We start from the raw sequence: 18,235 nt of genomic DNA, 5'->3' as shown, positions 1-18,235 counted from the left end.
ACCAAGTCTCCAGAAATGAGGCATGCCCCCTCCACTTCCCTTTTTCTTAGGAGACCCTTGAGTGTGTGTGCATGTGTGTGTATGTGTGTGTGTGTGTCTCACTCTTTGACCCTTGGGGTTCAGCCAGGCTCGGTGGGCTCGCAGCAAAGGCAGCTGGGCTCTCTCTAGCAGCCCCTATAATACCAGCCTGACTTCCTGGAGACCAAACCACAAGTCGAGCACAGAGGCGTGAGAGAGACTCACAGGCTGGGTTTGGTCGCATGTGTGCAAGAGAGAGCAGCAGGGAGAAAGATACAAACAGGAGCAGCAAAGAGCAGAGCGGGTGTGAGGGGCACTCAGCGGCCGTGTCCACCTCCTGGCCCTAGGATGGAGCTTCCTGCCGGCGGGCGTGCGTAGCGGTCAAAGATGGCAGCAGACATGTGGATCTTCTTCGTGATCGCTGGATTGCTGACGGCAGCCATCTCAGGTAGCTCCTCATCCAGCCTCTTGCCATTGTTGCTGAAGGACCTGGGTCCTGCCCTCTTGGCCTGTTGTCTGGTTCTTTTCTCTTGCTCACCTTTTTGGAGCCTTTTAGCCAAGTCTGTACTCTGATACCAGGGAGGTGCCAGCCGTGCCAACGGCAATCAGGGCTCGGGAGGGTACAGGAACCCCCTTCAGGGGCTGGGGCTGTGTCTGCACAGTGCCAAGAGGACTCCCGAGGGTGAGATAATGTGGGCAGCATGCGTGGTGTCTTACCAACAGGCTTCCAGGGTCTTAGGAGGGAGACATCTCCCACTTGTAGGCTCAGGAACTCCCGCATCCTCATATCCTACCAACTCTCAGGAAGGAACCGTTCACCTTCTGGAGAGGTAGGACCACTGGTGATTGTATTTTCAACCCCAATGCTGAGGCTGTGGGCTCACCAGGCTTGGCCCACTCAGAGCATAGCTGTCGTGAAACAGAACCCTGGAAGCCAAGGGAAGTGAGGCCGGCTGGTCGCTGGTGGCTCTGGCACAACCAGTTGAAGTAGTTTAGGGCACAAGTGAACAGGAAGGTTCTTGAAGGCCACCTGCCCCCATCCTGAGCTCCCCTGGGTGCCAAGGCACCCTCGTAACCTGGGCGCCAAAGCACCCTCGCGACCTGGGCCGGGGGATCAGGTGGCCAGAAGGCTTGGGCACTGGGCTGTGCTCGTCAGATGCTGTTGGCACCTGCTGAGTGCGGGGTCCAAGCTGGCAGGAGCTGGGTGGGCATCCAGAGATGTGAGAGATTCTGCTGCTGTTGGGCCCTCACATTTGGGGGATTGGGGGACTGGTGTGGAAATAGCATTCTGGGCCGGGAGAGTCTGGGTCCACCTGGCAGTGGAGATGCCAATGCTTTCAGTTTGGTGTGAAGGAGACCCAGGAAGGCCCCATCGGGAGGGGTGTCTGAGCCAGCTAGGAGGACTGGGAGCATTGGGGAGCTATCCGGGGGTGCCTCGTCTCTCTGCCTCGATCTAGAGGCACATGCTCTGAGCCTCCTGACCTCACACTGGTTCAGCGAAAGCCAGTTAGCTCTGGAGTGGCCCTGGGTGGGTCAGCTTTGCCTCTCTGGCTCTACCAGGAGCGCCAGCCCCTGAGCTGAGACAGAAGGTCAGGGTGGTCCTCTCTCTCCCTGTCTCCATCGCTGCCACCCTCTGTTCTCCACGAGGCCCAGCCGCCCGCCTGGGGTCAGAGTTCAGTCTGGGGCCAGAAGGTCTGCTGGCCGGCCCCTGGCACGACAGGCTGCCTGTTCTCTCTCCCCTTCCAGGGCTTCTGATCAGCTTCTTCCATGGCCTCTGGGCAGGAATGAGAGCCAGAGGCTGAGCTGGACACTGGGTGCCCTTGGTGCTACAGCCGATGAGCAGCCGGCCCCCGGGCCTGGGGAAGTGGCCTTGAACGGTGCCCGAAGGGAGGCAGGAACCCAGGGCCTGGGCAGAGCTCAGGAAGGTGCATCAAAGGGGTCCTGGATCCAAGCTCCCTGCTCTTCAGTCCTCACATCCTGCCCTGACACCCCTGTCCCCTCCACTCCACTCTCGGTACAGTTAGTTAGTTATGTTTTTAAAACTGCATCTATGTTCAGTTGACTCACTTGTTATTACCAATACAAGTTTAGTTTTGAAAGGAAAATTTATTTCACTATTGCAAATGGAAAACTGACATCATGTGCCATAAAATAAAACGTAGAGGTAACATGAAAAGATATGGTCGTGAAGACCGGTGTCTGGTATGTGTCAGCCGAAGGTCAGACGGACATAAAGGGCCTGAAGCCCCGGCTTGCTCTCTCTGAGACAGGGAGCTGAGGGGGTGACAAGGACGTGCTGGCTCCCAATTGTGATTTTCTTCTTGACTTTTCAGGGGAACTGAAAGCACTTTGAGCAGAGAATATGCCCTTGCTGTGCGATTTAATGGCACTGAATGCTGCTTCCTTAAACCCTCCTGAGGGTCCCCGGTCTGACTGCTGAGAAATATGGCCTGGCAGGAAGGGCATTCCAGGCAGAAAGAAATATGAGCGAAAGCCCCCCAAGAGTGAAGTGGGGGAGGCAGAGGGGAACTGTGTGTGGCCAGAGCCAGCTGACGTGGGGAGGCCATTCCCCGGACCTGCCCGAGGCGCTCTTCCCCGCCGCCCTGGTCCAGCAGGCCCAAACCCCAGCGGGACCTCACCCTAGGAGGGCAAGAGGGGCCCAGATCTGCTTGCGGGATCTCCTGGGCCAAATCAGGGTGTCGGGCAGACTAGGCTGGGGAAAGGAGATTTAAGGCCTCCAAGGAGCAAAGAAAAGGAAAGAAAGAAAACCAAGGAAGAAGAGGGAGGAAAGGGAGCTGGGAGAGCTAGGCCCGGGAGGAAGTTCCAGGGCCTCCACGCCAAGGACTGTGTGTGAAACCTGGTGGGGTTACCAGGCTATGCTCTGGGACCACAGGCAGGTGGAATATGGCCCTCCTGGGCCCGGCAGACCTGGCCGTGGCCCTTTGGTGCACGGCGGGCCCCCCTCTCCTGCTCCTCTTGCCAGTCCCAGCTCTAGGTTTCCATCCTGGGCCTCACACAGCTATTTCTCTGGCCAAGCTGGGCTGGTCTCTTATCAGGCCTTGGTTTGCGCTGTTGAACGACCAGGGCAGAGACTGCGGCTTAGGAAGCCATGCTTTCTAATTCTCTGCTGGTGCACCCAGGAGGCCTGAGTCCACGACCAGTTTGTCCACCTACCCTCCAGTTCTGTGCCTTGGTTTCCTGATCAGCCAACTGGAGATGAAGAGGCAGAGAGAATGAACTAGAAGCCCTTGACTGGGGAGGATGGGGTGGGGTCAGAAGACGGGAACATTGTCCAAGCCCTGCCTTGAACTCACCATGTGCTCCTTCTCCACTCTGGACTCCTGTTTTCCTGTCAGTGGAATGGGGTGCTTTGGTCAGACCACACCCAAAGGCTCCATCAGATCTGATACTCTGCCTGCGATGCAGTCACAGAGCCAGGCCTTCCCTACCAGGGCAGTGCCGAGGTTGGGGACTCTAATTTCATCTGGACTGTGGTTGACGAGGTCCTCGAGGGCTGCTGTTGTGCACTGATAAAGCTATTTCCGTTTACTTAACAAAATAGTTTCTTAAATTAACAAATTAAAAAGATCTATTTTTTCTTAACTTGTAAGTTCAATATACAAATCTCACTTTATTTATAAGTCCACTAATTTTTTTTTTTTTTTTTTTTTTGCTGAGGAAGATTCACCCTGAGCTAACATCTGTGCCAATCTTCCTCTATTTTGTATGTGGGTGGCCACCACAGCATGGCCGCCAATGAGTGGTGTAGGTCCGTGAAGTGGAGCGTGCCAAACTTCACCACTAGGCCACAGGGCCAACCCCCATAAGTCCAGTAATTTTTAACAATGACTCTCAAGGGGTCTTTGATTAATATTTGAGCAAATCAGGTTGAATGGAGTGAGCTTCCTTAAATAATAAATACCACTTATAAATGTAGCTAATTAAATTCCCTTAGATCTGTGAGGTCTGATAGAGTAGCCACTAGAGTGTGCATTGGAAATGTGGCAGTCGGAATTGAGATGTGTCAAAAATGTAAAATACACAGCAGATTTTGAAGATGTGTTCAAAAGATGAATGTAAAATATCTTGTTAATAACTTTTATATGAATTACGTGTGAAAATGATAATATTTAGGATCCGTTGGGTTAAATAAACTTTATTATTACAATTAAGTTTACCTATTCCTTTTTACTTTTTAAAAATATGGCTACTATAAAATTTAAAATGATATATGTAGCTCGCATTATATTTATATTGGATAACTGCCTTAGATAGTCTTAACTGTATTTAGAAATTTAATGAATTTGATTTTCTTATTGGTGATTCAAATACTTCTAAGAAACAAACTTTCCCAAGGATTTCGAAGAATGCTTATAGATCTAAAAAACTAACTTATAAACAAAGTGAATATTAAGTTCTTGTAAATATTCTAATAATGTTTACAGACATTGTCAAATTCTCTTAAATTTTCAACTAAGGTCAATTACTTGCTCACAAACATGAGAAACTGTAGGGGCCAAGTGTTCTTTTTTTTTTTTTTTTTTTTTGCTGAGGAAGATGCGCCCTCAGCTAACATCTGTGCCAATCTTCTTCTATTTTGTATGTGGATCGCCACCACAGCATGGCTGCCAAATAGCAGTGTAGGTCCGTACGGGGGAACCGAACCTAGGCCACTGAAGCAGAGGTCACTGAGTTCAACCACTAGGCCGCGGGGCCAGGCCTCCAAATGTTCTTAAACATTACAAATACAGGACTTTATACACCAACACACAGAACTTGATCCAACTTAACACAAATGTACAAATATTGTGGGATTTTTTTTTACTTCATCATCTCTATTTTTTAAATTCTAATCTTCCTGGGCTTAAAAGCCACGTACCAAAGAGAAAAGAATTGTACCATTGCAGGTAACTTTGGTTATCCTGAGCAGGTTGGAGTTTCCATCTCAGTGGACTGAGATGAGGTCGGCTTTTTTGTTGTTTTGCCAAAATATAAGATACGATTCTCTTGTGCTGTTGACCACATACAGTGCCTTCTCTGATAGCCCATGGCCTCCCACTGAGCTGGTCCCTTGACCCGCAACCTCTAGGTCCTCATTGTTAAAAATTACTGGACTTACAGGGGCCGGCCCTGTGGCCTAATGGTTAAGTTTGACGTGCTCCACTTGGCGGACCTACATCACTCATCAGCGGCCATGCTGTGGCGGCCACCCACATACAAAATAGAGGAAGATTGTCACAGTTGTTAGCTCAGGGTGAATCTTCCTCAGCAAAAAACAAAAAAAACCAAAAAAGCCCTAATCCTCTGTCTCCTGCCAACCCAGTGGGCTTCACCACTTCATTAGATTAAATTAAACAAATGTGTTTACTATTCTATTCTTTTTTTTTCCGCATTCTTCCTGCCTGGCAAGACTACAACTCTAGATGTATAAATAATGTATGACAGGCATCTGCCTATTTCTCCTGGCTTAGTTTGGCTCTCTGGTCACAGGTCAATGACTTGTGGGGATGGTTAGTGTGGCCGTCACCACAGAGGTGACGTGGGACAGGGCAGCTCCTAGGGCTTTGGGGCTGGCACATTTAGCTAATCATAGATGATTACAGAGGGATCTAGAATGAGCGAGAAACGCTGCCCACGGCCTCCCTCATTCAGTCTGCGTTTATCGAGGCGAACTTCACACTAGCTTCACTTTCTTATAGGGAAGCTCAGGGGTTAAATTGGGTCCCAGCTGTCAGATTCTGAGGCTGAAGAATCAGCCTTCTCCCTGGGGGACAAGCAGGAATAAGCAGGTGGCTCCAACTGACACTTTGGGACGGGGGCTTGGAGGAAAAGACCACCCCCACCCCCACCTCCGCCTGGACCACAGCTGTGAAACCACTAACTATTGCCCATGCCAGGTGCTCAGCCCGGCACTGAGCAGACCCTGGCCTGCTTCCCAACTCCCAGGGTCCTGCAGACCCTCTGTCCCATGCTCAGCACCAGCGCCCCTGGCCAGGTCAGGGAGAAGTGAGTTACCCAGAGCAGAACTTCCCAGCACCCCTCATTCCCGTCCCTCCCCAGTGTTTGCTAAAGCTGCCATCTACCTAACAATTTACCCCATACTCTTTTCTTAAATGATTTTTTAAAGTGTAAATACATTTATTTTTAGAAAAAAACTTTATATTGCTCCCTTAAAGGGAAAGCCATTGTAAATCACCATAATGGTAATAATGGTGAAAATAAACATAATGGAAAGAAAACAATGTCATTCAAAGCTAGGCAGATGCGTTGCTGCTTTCCCTTTCTCACATGGGAGGGTTGTAGGTGTCAGAGAGATGTAAGGACTAATCCCCTGGGAGATTTCCTCCTCCGGGTAATCAGGGAGGCTGAAAGGGAAATGAAGGGGCATAATTTCCTTCATGTAATTTGGTGATATTTCATGCCATGTCAGTGACCACCTAAATCATTTCTCAAACCTTTGGGTATGTGCCCCACACTTCGGAAACACTGACCCAGAGGAAGTGAGGGTGGGAAATCTGCCCTCCTTACAGGATACAGCTTGGGGAAGCCACCTGCTTACCTTTCTGAGGGACACCCTGGACTTAAGCGCCCCATATCAGCCTGTCCCCAGGCCCCTGGGAAGCCCCTGGATTTTCCTGGTGAGCCTTGAAGTTGGGGATGGTGCCCGAACTCATGTCCCCTGATTGAGCTGTGGGAACTGAGTGCTTGCAGTGCGGGAGAAGAGACCCCGAGGAGGGGTGAGGTGGAGAAGAATTTTTGGAACTCGCTCTGGCTCTAGCTTGCTGGGTAATCTTGGGCTGGTTCCTTCCTTTCTCTGGCCCTCGTTTTTTTCACTGGAAAAATGGGCAAATTAGACACTAAAGACCCAGCCTAAAAATCCTTACCATCTATGTGTGTTCCTTGAGACTTGACTGGCTGTGGCACAGGGCAGCTGGCTGGGGGGAGCGGAGATCCAGCTGTTAGAAAATAGCCCTAGAATGCACACAACGTGATAACCCAGCCGGCATCCTGCCGTGTGGAATCACAGACCCTGGCGTCAGGGAGACTTGGGCTCCCCGTCCCAGCTCTGTAGGAGCCACGGGTTGTTTCTTAGCTTCTCTGTGTGCTAGAGACAAAAACACTTAGCTTACCAAGGTATGAAAATTAATTAGATAATGCATCTGAAAATGCCTAAACATAGCAGTGCTCCAAAAGGTAAGCTTATACATGTTGCACAGCAAGGACAAAGATCGCGTCTATGTGAATACAGGATTTAGTGATTAACAGACTGCTGTTTGCACAATGAGCTCGTTTACCCACATGACGACCTCACTGCATAGATGAGGAAACCCAGTTTTAGCGTGGCTGAGAGATCTGTCCAAAGTCTGTAGCTAGTAAATGCCAGGGCTTGAGCTTAAGTCTCCTGACTGGCAGCTCAGTGCTCTTCCCACCAGGAAAAAGTGGCTGGGCTTGTCTCCTGGCTGGATACCCTTGGGGCTCCATCCACATATGAGGCATATCCCCCAGATGCTACACCCTCTGGGCTTGCAGCCTCACCACTGCATCCAGGAACAGCCCTGAGGGGCCTCTGGGTCCTGGGCCTCCTGGAAGACTTCTCGGGGACAGATGGGATCAAATGTGGCTGCCTCCCTCCCCCAGGCCCAGCCTTCATGGTGCTTGCTGGGCACTTACCCTGCCCACCCAGGCCAGGAATAAAGCAGGGTGAAGTTAAAGAGGCACCATGAGCCAAAGGAAAGCTAGCCTGGCAGGGGGCTCCATTTATTCACATTTATTTAGCACCTGCTGTATACCAGACCCTGTGCTGGCACTGAGATATGAGATACGAAGGTGAGAAAGGTGGTAAAACACACAAGAATCAGCTCAGGATAAGTGTGACAACAGATGCAATCAATGACAACCACAACCATCATCCATTGCAGGGGACTTACCATTTGCCAAGCATCAGCTATGCTTATCTTGTCCCACCTCAATATTGCGGCAATTGCCCCCATTTCACATGTGGGGAAACCGAGGCCCAGAAAGCTATGTATTGTGTCCCAGGGTGGTGGCTGATGCTGAGTTTAAATCCATGTCTGTAGGTCTCCAAAACCCATATTCTCCGTTGCTGGGCTACACTGCCTCCAGGACCTGGGAGTCAGAAGAAGGAGAGCTTGAGCTTCTCAGAGAGAGGGGCATCACTGTCTCAGAGGGGCTGGACGCGAAGGACAAGAGGCTTTTCCATACAGAGAAGGAAGACAAAAACGTCCTAGGCACCAAGACATTTTAAAAAATGAGTACACACAAACCTGGGGAGATAGTCTCACTGTCATGTGCCAATATCAACTTCCTGGTTTTGGTAATATATTCTAGTGACGTACTATGTCACCATCAGGGGAAGTTGGGTGCATGAGACTTCTGCGTGCTATTTTCGCAACTTCTTGTGAATCTATAATTTCCAAATAAAAAGTTAAGAGGAAAAAAGGCATTTCAAGCAAAGGACCCATTTGAGCAGAAGTCTGGAGACTGGACAGGCAAGGTGATGGCCCAAGAGGGCCTGGCTGCAGGGCAGTGCTGACCAGCCAGGCCTGCTGGTGCCACAGGGCATGCTGGGCGGGTGGGGCCACAATTCCCAAAGGAGCTGAGGTCCAGGCTCTTTTCTTTCTCCTGACTCACCCGGACTGCGGTGTCATGTGGATTCAATGAGCTTATAGGAAAACGCCAAGCACAGTGACTGGCCCGAAGAAGGAGCACACACAAAACGCGCATTTACAAATGCTAGCAGGGCGATCACAAGGATAATGGCCTCCCGGGCAGCACTTTGTAAACTCATAAACCTGCCTTTTCCTCATCGCGGCCCTATGAAGTACAAGTTGTTACCCCCATTTTCCTGATTAAGCCACTGAGGCTTAGAGGTGAAGTGAGGTGAAGTGAGGTGAAGCGACTTTTCCTAGATCCAGCAGCTAATAGACACCGACTAATAGATCTCTATCTTGACCTTATGACTCCACATCCATTGAACATGGGCAGGGTTTGGGCGGTGGATCCCACCTACCTCAAGATTTCTGCAGGAAGGTTCTCCTCATTCTCTGGGGACTTTGCACCTCACCCGTCATTAGCTGGGCTGTCATGGAAGCTGGGTGAAAAAAATCTTGAAGGTGCTTGAGGGTCGGAAGCCACCTCCTGGCTGAGCATGCACGCTGAGCCTCAGTTTCCCCTGCTGTAAAGCAGGGTCAACAGTATCCTCCAGAGCCCAGGGCTGGGATGAGCCCTCATGAGATGTTGTCTGTGAAGTACTTGGGGAAATATGGGGGCTTCTTAGGGTGCTAAAGAGCTCCTTGGCCACAACTGCTCTTGGGCCTGGGGCCAGAGCAGGAGCTCGTGGGGACGGCAGAGGGAGAACAGAATGAAACCAGGTTTCCGCCCGCCATTTTGTAGAGTCCTGTGGCCGACTGCATTCTGCCTCAAAATGGCAGCGGAGAGAGCCTCCGGAAGGCCAGGCTGGGCAGGGAGGCAGGGCTGATGGGCTGAAGAGGAAGCTCTGGGACGCTTCGGAGATGCTGGACTGGGGTCCCCCTAATGGGAAAGTGATCTTCTTCCTTTGCTCTGCAAAGAGGGGTGCCCTTGGGTCTCCACTGTGTGTTAGAGGGTGGCAGGGTACATTAGAAGCTCCCCCTCATATGTTTCTAGGCCACCCCCAACCACTCCATCATGACCCTGAGCCAGGCCGGGCTCTCCAGGCAGTGCCAGCAGATGCCCAGGGAGTCTGTGCATGGGGCCAGGGACCAGGGCCGTGTGGGTACACGGGCTGTGTGACAGAGGAGGAGCCTCAGAGCTGGGAGCTTCTCAAAGTGTCTTGGGGATCCCATCTGAGCACCCCGCTTCCGATTTGGAAGTCACCTACTGAGCCCTGAGCCAGCGAGGATGCAGAGGTGAGGTCACTGTGTCCTCACAGCTATGCACAGAGCCAGGCACGGCTCTGTCCATTTTACAGAAGAGCAAACTGGTGCTCAGAGAGCTTGAGCCGTGCAGCCAGTTGCTGACAGCACTGAGACCAGAGTCTTTCTGGTTCAACCCACCCCCACCAGCTTTCTAAATGGGGCTTGGGGGAAGGATTTTACCTACACTTCAGTATAATTTTTGGCTAAGGTGTTCCTCTTCTGGGAAGGGTGCCTGGGAGCTGAGTTTGGCCAAGGGACAGAGGTGGGGAGGCCCCCTGGACCAGGAGGAGGTCCATCCCTACTCTGCTCAGTAAGGCTCACTTTCCCCTCCTTCTTTAGGCTAAACTAAATACTCAAATGAATTAAGCTCCTTGGAGAAATGTGCTGCACTCTCCAGAGAGGATTCTAGAAATATCATGACAGTATCTGAGCTGGAAGAAACCCCAGAGAGTTGCCAGTCATCTACTTCTATTTTTCAGAGGAAGAAACTGAGGTTCAGAGTGGGAAGTGATGCCCAAGATCACAGAGCAGGGGTGAGAAGCTCAGTCTGCAGACCCTGCCCAGGGCCTCTTCTCACCCTACCCAAAAGGGCGTGGCGTGGGCCCTGTGCAAGCCAGGTGTGTCCTCAGCTCCCCACTGCGATGGGGAGATGACAGGGGAGGGCTGTGGTTTGACGTGATCTGAAGTGACCACAGGTGACCCTGGTTGGTCTCTGAAATGTCAGCTTAATGAGGAAAGGAGCTAGCTTCCTGCAGCCGCGCTGCCTGCACCATCTCTGCAGCTCCCGAGTCCTCAGCCGCTGCCTTCTTTTTCTCTCAGGTTTTTTTTTTGTTTTTTAACATTTTATTTCAGCATCATTTCAGACTTACTGAGAGGTTGCAAGTCCCATATGCTCCTCACTCAGCTTCCCCAACTGTTAACATTCTACCACAATTGCTTTATCATTTTCTTGTCTATTTTTCTCTCTATTACTTTTTTCCTGAACCATTTGAAAGTAGATTGTAGACATAATGTCTTTCTCCTAAATACTTCGAAGTGTCTGTTTTTTTAAAAAATAAGAACATTCTCTTACATAATCACAGTACACTTATCCAAATCAGCTAATTAACGCTGACATAATACTATTAGATAATGTACAGACCTTTTTCAGATTTTGCCAGTTGTTTCTAAAATAATATCTTTTAAGGCAAAAGAAAATTCCATTTAATGTGCTGCATTTTATTCTCGTGTCTCTTTATTTTCCTTTCATCTAGAATAATTTCAGACTTTCTTTCTCTTTCATGACATTGATCTTTTTGAAGAGGACAGACCAGTTATTCTGTAAAATGTCCCTCATCTAGTTTTGTCTGAGGATTCCTCATGATTAGATTTAGGTCCTACCTCTTTTGGCAGGAATGTCACAGAAGTGATGTTGCATCCTTCTTGGTGCGTTGTATCAAGAGGCACGTGGTGTCAGCTTGCCCCATCACTGGTGGCCTAACTTTGATTGCTTGGCTAAGGTGATGTCTTCTAGGTCAAGTTAGTCTTTTCTCATTTCAATTAATATGTATCTGGTGGGCAGGTTCTTTGAGAAGATATAAATATTTTGGTCCCCCTCAAACTTTTACCCACTAGTTGTAACATTCTTGCTGATTCTGGCCTGAATCAGTTATTATAGTGACAGTTTCTTTTTTTTTTTTTTATAATTTTATTTATTTATTTTTTCCCCCAAAGCCCCAGTAGATAGTTGCATGTCACAGCTGCACATCCTTCTAGTTGCTGTATGTGGGACACAGCCCCAGCGTGGCTGGAGAAGCGGTGCCTCGGTGCGCGCCCGGGATCCGAACCCAGGCCACCAGCAGCGGAGCGCGAGCACCCAACTGCCAAGCCACGGGGCCGGCCCTATAGTGACAGTTTCTTGATGGTGATGTTATAACTCCATCATTCCTTCTACACCTGTGGTTGCTGACTTGGCTTTCTTTGCTGGCTCAGTGGGCGGGAGCCAGCTGGCTTGGTGCCTTGAAGGCTGGTGCTGATGAGGCCAGCGTGCGAGCTCACCTCAGGCTGTCTCTGAGGGCTGCCATCTTGCCTTGCCTCAGATTTTGGAGCTTGGTTCGGCTCCTCTCTGCTACCACGACCAGTTATCCCTCCACCTTTACAATTCTCGCCATTCCTTTGTTGAGCTCCTGCTGCATCCTGGGCAACGTTTTCAGCCACTGAGGATACGGGACAAAGCCTCAGATTTCAAAGAGTTTATATTCCAATGGGGAAAATAGACAAAGGAGCAACCACATTTTTAAAACAGTATCAGACCAGAGAGGAACATGTGCAACAGGAGAAATAAAGCAATGTAACGAAGACCGAGAGTAACTGGGGTGGGGATCCAGGTAAGGCCTCTGAGGGCATCTGAGCAGAGATCTAAATGATAAGATGAGCTGGGAATGCCAAGATCAGGGAGAAGAACATTCCAGACCAGGGAATGGCAGGTGCAAAGGCCCTGAAGCAGAAATGAGGTTGACAAGCTGGGGGAGATTACAGAGGGAGGGGGTGTGTGGGGAGCTGGAGCTGGAGAGGCTGGCAGGCGTCAGGAAACACAGATCACATAAGGGCTTGGAATTAATCCGAGGGAAATGGGAAATCATTGGAGAGTTGTTTTTTTTTTTTAATTTTTTGTTTATTGCAGTAACAATGGTTTATAACATTGTATAAGTTTCAGGTGTACATCATTATAGTTCTATTTCTGCATAGATTACATCATGTTCACCACCCAAATACTAACTACAACCCATCACCACACACTTGTGCCAAATTATCCCTTTTGCCCTCCTCCCTCCCCCCTTCCCCTCTGGTAACCACCAATCCAATCTCTGTCTCTATGTGTTTGTTTGTTGTTGTTATCATCTACTACTTAATGAGTTTTAAGTATAAAAGGGTGTGATCTGATTTGCCCTTTATGCATACACAGCTATTTAACAAATATTTTTTACAGTCAGCTCCAGATTTAAACCTAAATAAGTTTATTTAAACCCAGAAATCTGTCACTATCATATATCTCAAACCAATATTACTCCAATAGAACATATCCATATAAACAAACAGAACACTGAAAACAAAACTGTCATTAACTAGCCAGCCACCCAAACCCGAGTCAGCTCTCCCCTTGTTAAAAAGTGTTATGTTTTTTTGTTGTTGAGTTGTATGAGTTCTTTACATATTTTGAAAATTAACCTGTTATTGGCTATATGATTTGCAAATATTTTCTCCCAGTTGGTGGGCTGTCTTTTCGTTTTGTTCATGGTTTCCTCTGCCTTGAAGAAGCTTTTTAGTCTGATGTAATCCCATTTGTTAATTTTTTATTTTGTTTACTTACATGAGTAGACATGGTATTCTAAAAGATGCTGCTGAGACCAATGTCAAAGAGTATATTACATATATTTTCTTCTAGGAGTTTTCTGGTTTCAGGTCTTACATTCAAGTCTTTAATCTATTTTGAGTTAATTTTTGTGTATGGTGTAAGATAACGGTCTACTTTCATTTTTTTGCATGCGGCTGTCCAGTTTTCCCAACACCATTTATTGAAGAGACTTTCCTTTCTCCATTGTATGTTCTTGGCTCTTTTCTCAAAGATTAGCTGTCCATAGATGTGTGGTTTTATTTCTGGGCTTTCAATTCTGTTCCGTTGATCTGTGTGTCTGTTTTTGTGCCAGTACCATGCTGTTTTGCTTACTATAGCTTTGTAGTATATTTTGAAGTCAGGGATTGTGATGCCTCCAGCTTTGTTCTTCATCCCATTTGCACAACACGGATAGTCCTTGAGGGTATAATGTTAAGTGAAATAACCCAGACAGAGAAAGACAAATACTGCATGATTTCACTCCTATGTGGAAGACACACAAATACATGGATAAAGAGAACAGATTAGTGGTTACCAGAGGGGAAGGGGGTTGGGGGTGGGCAAAAGGGGTAAAGGGGCACATTTGTATGGTGATGCACAAAAATTAGGCTACTGGTGGTAAGCACAACGAAGTCTATACAGAAATTGATAAATAATTATGTACACCCGAAATCACACAGTTATAAACTATTATGATCTCAATAAAATAATTGAAAAAAAAATTGTTAGGTGTTAAACGCTGAGCAGTACCACAGTAAGATTCATAATCCCAAGGACTGAAGAATTGGAAAAGGACTAATTTGCCTACTGTGTGATTCAATACTATCTAATCTTGAATCTTAAATTAATCAGTTTGGGAAACAGTGTGTTAACTGGTGGGAGGATGAGATGGGTGGAGGCAGTAGGGACAGTGGAGGGCTGTACCGTGAGGGAGGGAAGCACAGTCTGATCGGCATCCTAAAATCAGAGGCAGTCAGAGGCAATCAGAGGTGACAGAGCCCCCCCTCCATCCACCCCCCACTGCAGTCAGACCCCAACTGGCCCAACCCATCCATTTTGCCGTGGAGAAACTGAGACCCTGAAAAAGGGCAGGGACTTACCCAAGGTCATAATCATGGCTAATCTCAATTCTGCCATCTCTCTCTGTTACTCCCACCCAATTCCAGCTGAAAATTCAGACACGATGTAAACATTAGTCATCCTTATTGTAAAAACGTTATAACAACCACATTAAAAGAAATCTCACCCAGCACCTCACACAACACAGCCTTTTGTTCTTGAAGGAGGGCTTTTGTACATCTCTGGGGCATCATGGGCATTTAGTCTCATCAGCATGAAGATGGGCTTGCTGATGGGCATCATGTTGGTTTTGATGAATATTTGTCATGACGGCTGGGAATACATGGACTCTGGGGTTCGAGAGATCAGCATTTGATTCCAGGGTCAGCCACTTCTTGTGCAATCTTGGGCAAGTTGTCTCTCTGAGGGCAATGGGTATAACCCAAGTGTTAGCTCCTCAGTTCTGCGCTCTGGATAGACTCTAAAACCCTCCCTGAAGATCCTTATAGATAATTTTTAGTCCCCTGCATCTGGGGGCTGTCTCAGTTCCAGCCATGTCAACATAGCCTCGAAACTCAGTCCCACAAAGCACTGGTGGGTTTATAGACTCTGGTGACCCGGAAGTGAAGGAGGGGTGTATCCACCCATCTTGCAGCTTCCCCTCCTCCCTCCCAGAATTCCCTAGAAGCTCCTGTGGGGTCTCCCCAGTTCCTGCCTCTTGGAGGCAACCTTTGTTGCAAGTATGCGTGTGACTTCCTTTCCAAGGGCTGCCGTAACAAAGTACCACAAATTGGTGCATGAACAACAGAAATTTATTGTCTCACTGTTCTGGAGGCTAAGTTCAAGATCAAGGTGTCAGCAGGGTTGGTTCCTTCTGGGGGCTGTGAGGGAGAATTTGTTCCATGCTTCTCTCCTAGCTTCTCGTAGTTTGCCGGCAATCCTTGACATTCCTTGGCTCGTAGAAACGTCGCCCCAATTTCTGCCTTCATGTTAACATGGCATTCTTCCTATGTGCATACATCTGTGTCCAAATTTCCCCTTTTTATGAGAACACCAGACCTATTGGATTAGGGCCCACCCTAATGACCTCCTTTTAACTTGATTACCTCTGTAAAGACCCTCTTTCCAAATAAGGTCACATTCTGAGATCTGGGAAGTTAGGACTCCATCATCTCTTTTTTGGTGGCACACAATTCAACCCATTGCACTGTGTGTGTGTGTGTGTGTGTGTGTGTGTGTGTGTCTGTGTCTGTGTCTGTGTCTGTGTCTGTGTATGTGACTCAGGAGTGGAATTTCTGGGTCATGACTATGGAAATGTTTTCTACAGTGGTTGGGCCAACTTTTTTCCCCCCAGCAATGTATAGAGTTCCTGTTGATCCCCATTCTCACCAACACTCAGTACTACCACACTTCTTAATTGTCGACAACCTAGTGGTTATAAAATAGTATCTCCCTGTGGCCTTTCTTTGTGTTTCTCTGATCACTGTGAGGCTGGATACTTTTCATATGGGTCCTGTGTGTTTCCTCTTCTAGGAGGGGCCTGTTCTCGCCTTTTGTCCGTATTTCTATTGCTTGTCTTTTCCTTACTGATTTATAGAAGAGATTCTTGTCTGAGGAGGGTCTCCATTAAAGAAGGCGAGGAGAGAGGAAGAGGAAAGGCAACTCTTCTGGCCTTAAATTTTGAGAACTGATCCACAACTACTCCTTCACGGGAAATACAGAAAACCATTTCAGGTCCTCAATCTCTTTCTGGAATCTCTGGGGCTAGGTGTAATTGAGAATCTAGAATGTTTGGATTTTAGAAAGGTGACATGGTGCATATGTTGTGTATCACGGAATGTCTCAGTGGGAGCCTGGTCAGCCGTTAGGATCAAATACTTGAACATTCTTGCAGCAAAACGTATGATTTTTCACGCCCACAGAATAAACAGACTATGAACAGCCTCGCATCGGTTCAAGTCAGATCTTGCCACCAACAGAGTTATGAAAACACTTTCAGTTTGGGGGTGTCTGGGGCTTCAGAACTGCAGTAAGGGATGGTGCAAGGGTGTTGCCAGAATGACTATTGAGAGGCAGGCCCTGTGGTGCTCATTGTCTTTCGCAATCTCTCAATAGCCCCAGGAGGTTGGTGTTAACATCACCAACTGTGTGGACAAAGTTCACGGAGGCTCAGAGAGTTTAAGAAATCCAGATCCTGGTATTAAGAGGAAGAGATGGGATTTGAACCCTCGTCAGTCTAACTTCGTGGCCCACACGCTTCCAGCTCTGCCCTGGTGCCACCAGCCCTATGGAGGTGGTTTCTTGGCTTTTCTGCTCCCCAGGACTCTGGAATTTGGAAACAAAGTCACCAGCCAAACGAGTGGATTGGGAGGGCGGGATGGGGCTGCGAGTGAGTAGGTGGGAGGTCAGTTGACTGTGCCAGACCCTCATCTCAAAGCAGAGTCTGGGATGCCCACCTCAGACCTCTCCAAAGCTTCCCAAGGGCCCGTCATCCTTTGGCATTGACCAAACTCTCAGTCGGGTCTCTACTTGCTCCAGTTTGAAGGCCTAAAGACTTGGCACCGTGGTGAGAGGCGCTGACCAGAGATCTTAGCCGTCATGGGGGTTCAGGGGCTGAGAAAGCAACAATGTCTTCCCAGCATTAAGTCAGGGCTTGAGCACCTTTGCAAAGAAGGCTGGGGAAGCCCCATGATGCCAGGCCACTGGCGGGGAGAAAGGGGGGCATACAGAGAGATAGGTCACTGCCCTACATGATCTCTCCTCCTTGCCCACTCACCCCCAGAAAGGTGCAAGTTAGATCTCCCTGGTTATTTGACAAAGGCTTACCTATCTTCTCTCCATCACTTTCTCATCCCTGAGAACTCCTACTCATCCTCTAAGACTCCTTTCCAATTGTCCTCTGCTCTTTGGAATCAAAATTATTCCCTCCCACCTCTATTTTCCCCACAGTGCTTTGTTCTGACCCCTGGGATAGCACTTACACTTGATCATAATCAACTCTGAGTACGTCTGTGTCTTCCACTAGGGCAGGGGCATGGCCGAGGGTGAGGAATAAACGAAGGGAGTGAATGAATGGCATCTCCTTGACTAAAGGTTAAGATAGGTGGAACATAAAAGGACTTTGAGCCACCTCAGAAACACTCTAGATGTGGTGTGTGGAGGGGCAAATGGGAAGACCATAACGCCTGATCGCTAAGAATGTGCGATTGGACTTAGAGAGCCCTGAAGTCATATTCCGGCTCTACCTCTTAGTCACTGTGCCCTTGGGCAAGTCATCTCCTTCCTCTGAGCCTTGGTTTTCTCATCTGGAAAGCAGAGACTTCATGGGCCCTGATGGAGATCAACAAGGGAACACAGGCTGGTTGTATAAAGCGGGGCACACGGTAGGCGTTACCTCCCTTGCAGGGAACTGAAATTTATTTCCTGAACTTGAACTCATGGGTCCAATAGGCCACCTGGCCGTTGGCAGCTGCCAGCCCCCGGCTGCTAATGACTCAAGGGGGCCATGGAGAGTCAGGCTGAACATCCCCAGTGCCTTCCTAGCTTCCCCTTTGAACCTGGATTGGGGCCTGGCTTTGTTTAAAGAGAGGAGGTGGGCTGTGGGTGGGGAGGGGACCATCAGAGCATGGAGCTGATGGGCACAGGGACGTGCTTGGGTGAGCCGGGGCTGGTCCCCACTCCCCCCAGGAGACGTTCTAGTCCCAGCCTTAAGTGCCACCTGCTTGGAAAGGGCTGTGTTTCCTTCCTAAGATGGACGCCGATGACTTATGATAGCTTCTGGATGCTTGACTTCAAGGGGGCCCTTCTCTGAAGGGGGCTTCAGGCCACCACAGAAAGGTGTCAGCATCACCCCGGGGGGTTGGGGGAT

At 48.7% G+C, this 18,235-nt stretch overlaps 1 protein-coding gene across 1 annotated transcript in view; it reads left to right on the top strand.

The window, feature by feature from the left end:
• The first annotated feature begins 221 nt into the window (after nt 1-221).
• The window catches only part of CD6 (CD6 molecule), a 42,663-nt gene continuing 24,649 nt past the window's right edge, over nt 222-18,235 (top strand). Inside the window, exon 1 of the mRNA XM_058526749.1 lies at nt 222-466. Coding sequence (XP_058382732.1) covers nt 406-466 — 61 coding nt within the window. The 5' untranslated portion in view covers nt 222-405. The remainder of the gene's footprint in view (nt 467-18,235) is intronic.

Source organism: Diceros bicornis, chromosome 31 (assembly GCF_020826845.1).
Source record: "Diceros bicornis minor isolate mBicDic1 chromosome 31, mDicBic1.mat.cur, whole genome shotgun sequence".
NCBI classification, from domain to species: domain Eukaryota; kingdom Metazoa; phylum Chordata; class Mammalia; order Perissodactyla; family Rhinocerotidae; genus Diceros; species Diceros bicornis.
The sequence above is the reverse complement of the archived record's forward strand: the minus strand, read 5'-3'. Positions and strand labels throughout refer to the sequence as shown.